Source organism: Petaurus breviceps, unplaced genomic scaffold (assembly GCF_028583685.1).
Source record: "Petaurus breviceps papuanus isolate PSGF00001 unplaced genomic scaffold, PetGlider_PUasm1.0 582, whole genome shotgun sequence".
In the NCBI taxonomy this organism is placed as follows: domain Eukaryota; kingdom Metazoa; phylum Chordata; class Mammalia; order Diprotodontia; family Petauridae; genus Petaurus; species Petaurus breviceps.
The window spans coordinates 16,187,190-16,195,060 of NW_027186390.1; the positions used below are offsets into that span (position 1 = coordinate 16,187,190).

Here is a 7,871-nt window from a genome sequence, read left to right on the forward strand (position 1 = left end):
ATAAACATGCTAATACCTATATGTGGGTATATATATACACATATGTATTGCACACACACGATGCTCTTGCTGTGCTTCCAAAATGTTCTGGAAACATTAATTTATAGTCTGCATGAGTGGTGAAGTATGCATGAAAAATGACTGATACCAGGTTTCTATAATCATATATTTATGAATTATCATAACTAAAATGATGAAATATTATTCCTAATTTATGGACTAGCAAAATATAAGATAAAATGCATTAGTTAGAATGTGACAGGGATTTTTGAAATTAGAAAATGTCTATGAGAGCTGATGATTGTAGAATGAGTATGAATAGGCAGCTACACTTATAAATGTGGGAACAGTAATGGCAGTTTCATTTAACTCATTTATAAAGATTTTTTCCTTATTCATTATGACTAATTTCTCTGATTGATAGTAGTATTAAAAACTGAGGGTGTAACTATTGTTAGCCTGGTCTTTTTGTTCTTATTTCTATAATTGTTCTAAATTTATTTGAATAGTTATGCTATTCCCTAGTTTCTTTGTCATTGCATTTACATTAATAATTACTTTCTATGATAATTACTACTGGTATGGCCTTTTACATTACAAAATTAACAGATTCTCCCTCCCCCCCTCTCTTTCTCACACACACAAATGCACAAACACAAACTTAACCCTTTGCCTTTGTCTTATAAAATTGTAATCAACCAAGTTATGGTATACACTCTAATGGAATATAATGAATAAACCTTTGATTCTTAAGAGGAAAAGGCCTATAATTTGAAATTGACTTCCTTGCTTTTTTATTTGTCCAGGGTTTGGGACTATAGCTATAGTCTTTGAATCCTTCTAACCTAGCACGGTATCTTATATAGTGAATATTAAAAAAAATATTTTTGAATTGGTTTGGATTGTTTGTGTTTTGGAGTGAGAGAAGGAAAAAAATATATACCATTTCATAGTTTACAGATTTTTTTCTGTTAATTTAAATCACAGTTTAACATGGGTCAAATGGTTTTATTTTTAAAAAGTTTAGTGCCTTAAATAGTGGTGATAATTACAATCTGATAAAATATTCCACAAACATTTCTTACTATACCCCTTGGAAGTGAGTTTATATATGTGAATTAATAGTGGGGTATTATTTTAAATTTTAATATATATTTTAGCTTCTTAGATATGTTCATTAGAAAGGAATGAAGAGGGGGTGGCTAGATGGCGCAGTGAGTAAAAAGCACCAGCCCTGGAGTCAGGAGGACCCGAGTTCCATTCTGTCCTCAGACACTTACTACCCACACAAAAAAACTAGCCGTGTAACATCGGGCAAGTTACTTAACCCCAATTGCCCTCCAAAAAGGCAAAAAAAAGAATGAATATATTCAGAAGTCATGTCTTCTTTAGACATAATGGAGTTTTAAAAGTGATACTTATCTAGAACCTGAGAAAAAGAAAATACACATTGAATCAAGTAAGTAAACTTTTGAGGGACATGTTATATTAATTAGAATAATTTTCCAAATATATAAATCCATATAATGCATCTTTTGCAGTATTGGTGACAGATGGAGAGATCATCTCATTTGTGGCTTACATCCAATCTGGATTTTGTAAAGTTTATAGAGAAGTTATTGGGCTTATGAAATATCAACTTAGGAAAATGGTAAGTTATTTTAAACTTTAAAAAAAATTGAATCTGTGATTTAATTGGTATTGGGCACTCCCAGTGATGAAATTTCCTATATGAATGCATTTCATTGAATGATTTTTAACTTTTAGGTTGCCTGGGGGAATTGAGAGATTAAGCAGTCAATCCAACTTTGTGTAAAGACCTCTCCTGAGGGAAAACATTATTTCTCAAAACAACTCATTCTCTCTGAACAGCTCTAATTATTAGGTAATATCTCCCTAACTAAAGTTTAAGCTTTTTACTGGCAACTTCCACTCTTGCTCCTCCTAGTTTTGCCTTCTGTGGCCAAGCAGAAAACTCCTAACACTCTTCCACATGATGGTCCTCCAAAAGCTTGAAGATATCTGTTATGTCCTTCTACATCTTCCCTTCTCCAGGCTAAACATCTCTAGGTTCTTTCAACAGTCTTCATGACATGAATTCAAGACCCTTCACAATTCTGGTTGGCCTACTCTGGGTGACTTCCATCTCATCAATGCCATTACTAAAATGAAATGACTAGTTCTGAACACAATATTCCAACTATTTTTTGACCAGGGCAGAGTACAATGACTGTCAATTACCTAGCTTCTCTTAATGTACTGAGCTCACATTAGCTTTTTTGTCAGCAGTGTCAAATTGTTAATTGAAATAACTGGTTTTAACTAAAATCTTCAGATATTGCTGGATGAGCTGCTTACTGTTTAGTTATACCTCTCCATTTCTGTAAATGTGATATTTACTTTCGAACTCAATACTTTTCATTTATTTCTACTTTCATTTTATTAGATTTATTCTAATGATCCAGCCTATCCAGATCTTTTCTCTTAAGATAGTTATTCTCCAAATTTTTTATGGTCTACATATTTGCTGAGCATGTCATCCATGCCTTTATCCAAGGTATGGATAAAAATGTTAATTAATATTACTGAAAAGCATATATTTCTAGAATTCTCCTATGAAATCTCCTTCAAAGTTGACATCAAACCATTAATGATTACTCCTTAGGTCTGGCCATTTAACTAATTTTGAATGCTTCTAATTGTACTGTCATCTGGTTTTCTCCTTCCTAACAGCATTTTATCATTAAGAAATTAATGTTAATGCCAAGTTAAGAAATTATTAACTACCTTTCTTTAGGTAGAACAAGTCTTAGCAAATGCCCAAATAGTTGAAATATCTCCCTCCTCCCCCCCCCCCCACTATATTCTATTCTGTGTTAGGCTCTTGATCCATTTTTCTGGTTCTCTGTCCAAGTGTTCTTTATCTCCATATTATCCATAAATAACTATCTTTTGTTTTTGTCTTGGCATAAATATAAATGTCATATAATGGGCAGTATTCTCACTACAAATTTATCTCCTCTTCATGTTTACTTGGAGATGAGTGAAATTCTCAGTCATGTATCCTTTTTGATAGTAGGACCCTTGAAGAATTACTTTGACTAAATACTTGTCTGGGTCTTCAACTCTTAAGTTTTCACCTTCTTTCTTACTCAAATACCACTTTTCACTTTTGTAACACCTGGCAAGTAACACCCAATTTCTTCTCCTTCTTAAAAAAGCTTCTTAATTTCTTTTCCTATTTTTGTTTTTACTAATATCCTTTTTGTTTATTCTTTTCTTTTACTTTCTCCTCTTCCTTTAGTTTTCCTTTTTCCCATCAGTATAAGTCTTTGTTTTTCTCCTCCTTCAACTTCTCTTCAAGTCTCCCGAAATTTCCTTTTCCCCAAATAAATGCTTAGACTTTCCAAAGTCCTTTAAACCACCTTTGTGGTTCTCAAAGAAAAAAAAATACTAACTGATGTCAATTGCATAGAATCATGGGAGAATTTTTTAGATATATAAAGGACATTGGTACAGATAAAGAAATCGAGACCCAGAGAAGTTAGTAATTTGCCAAAGTTAGTTGGGAATACATCTGGGATTAGAACCTGAATCTCCTGATTGACATCCTAGTCCTTTTCCAAAATTACCACTTCATCTCTGATTAGGATTTGCTTTAATGGATGGTAACTGAAAATGCATTTTCAATTAGTATGTACTAATATGAATATACCATATACACATATATACATACATACAGTCTTATATAGAGGAAAGAGCCCTGGCTTAGAAGTGGGAAGGTGGGAATTCAAAATGCCTCTGATGTTTTCTGTACTTGTCAACTTAGGCAGTTTATTTAACCTTATAGGGATCTAATTTCCTCATTTGTAAATTATGAGATTTGGACTAGAGAGCCTCTAAAAGTCTTTCCAACTTTTGATCTATAATTACATACACACACATACATACATGTGTATATGTATATATGTAATTATATTATAGTATGGCATATATAATATATTGAATCATATATAGTATATATAATGAATATATGTATTGTGTATATTTGTACTAATTCCAAATTAATTTTAAAAGTCAAGTAAACAGATCATCTGAAATTATTTCATGGATTTATTTTAATGTAATCACTGTTATAGACCACACACATATAAAACACATATATATGTATATATGTATGTGTGTGTATATATATGTATATGTAGTTGGAAAGCAAAGAAACCCCACAGATATGTAACTAAATAGGTGACAGTGCTGGATTTGGAGTCAGGAAGAAGTAAGTTTTGATCCTACTTTAGTAACTTACTTAACCTCTTTCAGCCTCAGTTTCTTCATCTGCAAAATGCCACCTTCAAGGTTGGTGTGAGGATTGAATATGTTAACATAGGAGAATTGATTTGTAAACCTTAAGGACTTCTCTTTCTGTCTCTGTCTGTCTGTCTGTCTGTCTGTCTCTCTCTCTCTATATATATACACACATACACACTATACTATATATTATGTATATACTATATATATACACTAGTTATCATTCTAAATGGATGAATGCAATTGAATTATTTTGCACAGTATATAAATGTCCTGTTTCCCTTAAACAGAAAAAAAAGCGGAAGCGCGTTTTTATGGGAAAACTTCAGGAGAAGGAATCCTTTGGTGAGATCAGTGTGCTTCTTCAAATTCCTTTCACATGCACAATCATTACTGGATCTGAAGTTGAACTAGGAGTCATTGATGCTGAGGATATGCTAGGTAAATGTAAAGAAACATTTTGATTAATATATACTTCATTTATTTAACGTTTATGGTGAACACACTACTAAGTTTGGAATGAGCATCTTTTAATTTGGAGGATGATATTTAATTAATACAGAACTTTAGTAGTTTGGTAATGTATTAAGTAAAATAGTCAGTACTTCAAAGCATAACCAATGCATATTCTCCACCCACATCTACTAGCTAAAATAATTCAAAAATAAAATTTTTAAAATTACAATAGGAAAAGAAAACTGATTAACAATTGCTTCAATCATTCACTCTTCTCTTTCATGTATCAGGCTTTATAATCATCTTTCTGCTTCCCAGGGGCCCATAGCTTATTTACATGAAAGTATATAATTTAGTGTTCCTAAGGTTAATGTAATAGCCTCCAGAACTGGCTTACCTATTGGAGCTTCAGGAGCACATCAGAAGAAGCCCAAACTTTATGTTCTACTTCCATAATAGCAATGGGATCATGACCCAGGGTTCAAAGAGAGAGATAAAGTGGAGATACAGTAACAGAGATAAAATGATGGTGTAATCAGAAATTCCACATATGCTTGACCTTGGAGCATGTCTTTCTCTTTATAAATTGTACAGATAGCCAAAGACGAAATAAAGTAGCAGGAATCAGAAAAAAAAAAAAGACTGGAGGGTCATAAGTCAGAGCCCAAATGTATAGCAGAATTAATGGCAGTCTCACTTGAGATAAAAATAGAAATATCAAAAGTTGGTAAGGTGAAAAAGAAGAGCAATTGGTAGAAGTTAACCTGTTTAAGGGGTTTGCTTATGAAATAATCTAATAATAATTCAGTTAGAAATATTTAATAATAATTAAATTTTTAAATAGCATGATAATATAATAAAAATATTTCAGGTTCACTATAGCTACTCAGTACCTTTCTGATACTTAATCTGTGTGTGACCCTAGGCAAGACATTTAACATCTACATGATTCACATAACGACATAGAATTTTTTTTGTTAGTTCTTAGCAAGGTTTCAGTGACGGGAATTACCTGTATTGATGCAATCATAGACTGATCACGTGAGATGTTTGAGTTGACTAAATTTATTCATATTGGATTTCAAGTATGTTATTGCTCTTTTTAAAGAATGTGTTCAACATTCCTGCCTTGCCCTGATTAGTCATGCAAAAAACAGCTGAATAATCATGTAATCTCTGTAATTAAAATGAAAAACTACGGGTTCAAATGTTATCTTTATTACCCTCTGTGACATTCAAACATTAGAAAAATAAACACCCTCAAGGTAAGTAATCTTTAAAGAGGGACTGGTGATATTTTATGAGTGCGATGTTCTCCCTTGACATGATGCATTAATTTTCCCCTTGTACTAATTATGTTAACTGATGCAAGACACATTGGACTGTTTTCTATAAATCAATATTTCACACATGAAAGTACTTCTTCCAAGTATGTATTAAAATCTTCTTTGCCATCTGGCTGACTGAAATCCAAATAGAAGATATACTGTTTAGAGGATAGGGGAGTGGCATGGGGTAGGGATAGATAGGATGTGTGCATGTTGACTACAACACCCTATCTAGATTTTCAATTTCATTCTATGTAAAACTCACCTGAGGTCTCTGTTATAAAGAAGCTGAATTTGTATGCACCTAATTAGTTAAACGTTGCCTGAGCAAGGATGAGGTTTAAGATGAGTTTCTTCATCATTTTCTCACAATATGGGAGTGGAAAAGGGATGCTGAATCTATTGATCTGCTTTTGTTTCTGTAGTTTAACCATTTTGTGCTTATATTCCAAGGTAGAGGAAAAAAAAAACATTTAAAGCTAAAGAATGAAAATTAAATAGCAATCAGGCCTTAAAGGGAAATTAGACAATGAGAAGCATCTTCAAACATGAAGGATAATCCTCCTTCATGAGCATTTCTATGGTAATCTATTTTCATCTCCATCTATTCATATTTCCCTTAATGTCATCAGTAAATATGAACCCTTGAAAATTAACATAGAACAAGGCTACAAATAAATGAGATGAGGACATTAGGCTTCAGGTAAGTAAAAATTAAAATGAAAAACAGCAACCCAAACCACTGTACTTCTGGGCCACTGTTCACATTATGGGTCATCACTAAGATGGGATTTATTATCTCAATGGCATTGAGAAGGTCTGGTGAAAATGATGTGGAATATAGATCTGTATAAATACACATATACATATATCCACACATATATATGTCTGCATATATATGGTTATATAACATGGACTATATGTGCATGCAATAAATGTAAATATAAAATGTGCATGTACACACATGCATATATATGTAGATATATATATTCCATCTAGTAGATGAAATATATGTGTTTGCATGTACATATATACATATGTTATATATATATATATATATATATATATAGTTGTTATGAAGAGGTTCTTGGTAAGCATAAATCACTATAGGATATACTATTATTAACACCGAGCACCTAAATTTTCACAATTGTTCATCAGACTGGAGATACTGAGAACCGAATAAAAAACAAGCATAATTTAAATTGCTGTTTCTTCCTTAGACCCGAAACATGTTTGTGTACGTTCACATGCATACCTAAGTAAAGAAACATAAAAGAATTGTGTTTTTTTAAAGTTTAATTAAGATTGTTTAATTTTTAAAATACAGTAGTATATAATTTTGAACCTACCTTATAAATATCAATAAGATAATAATTGCATGTCTCTTTTATTTGCTTATATCAGATGCCAACTTGATTGTCAAAATTAAAATGAAAACAGACATGTTAAATATGTTTAAAATGGACTATAAATACCCCTATTCACTTATTACTTCATTCCTGGTGGTAAAAGGGATTCTTCTCCACAGATTTGGTGCAATGAGAAAAAAAATCTGGATTTAGGAGTAAGAAGATCTGGGTTCAGATCTCTGCCACTTGAATTGTGCGACTTTGCACAAGTCGTATAATTTCTTCAGTCCTCAAATTCTTACCTCTGAAAAAAGGGAGTCTGCTGAGAGTATCTCTAACATCACTTCTCAGTTTTAAGTATAGGCTGTGACTATATATAACTAAATATAGTTCTGTGACTTTCCTATTCATATAAATTTTATGAAGC

At 32.1% G+C, this 7,871-nt stretch overlaps 1 protein-coding gene across 1 annotated transcript in view; it reads left to right on the forward strand.

Annotated features, from left to right (window-relative positions):
• Positions 1-5,801, forward strand: part of CNBD1 (cyclic nucleotide binding domain containing 1) — a 492,475-nt gene extending 486,674 nt beyond the window's left edge. The window contains exons 9-11 of the mRNA XM_069103480.1: positions 1,542-1,651; positions 4,599-4,749; positions 5,746-5,801. Coding sequence (XP_068959581.1) covers positions 1,542-1,651; positions 4,599-4,749; positions 5,746-5,801 — 317 coding nt within the window. The remainder of the gene's footprint in view (positions 1-1,541; positions 1,652-4,598; positions 4,750-5,745) is intronic.
• The last annotated feature ends 2,070 nt before the right edge of the window (positions 5,802-7,871 follow it).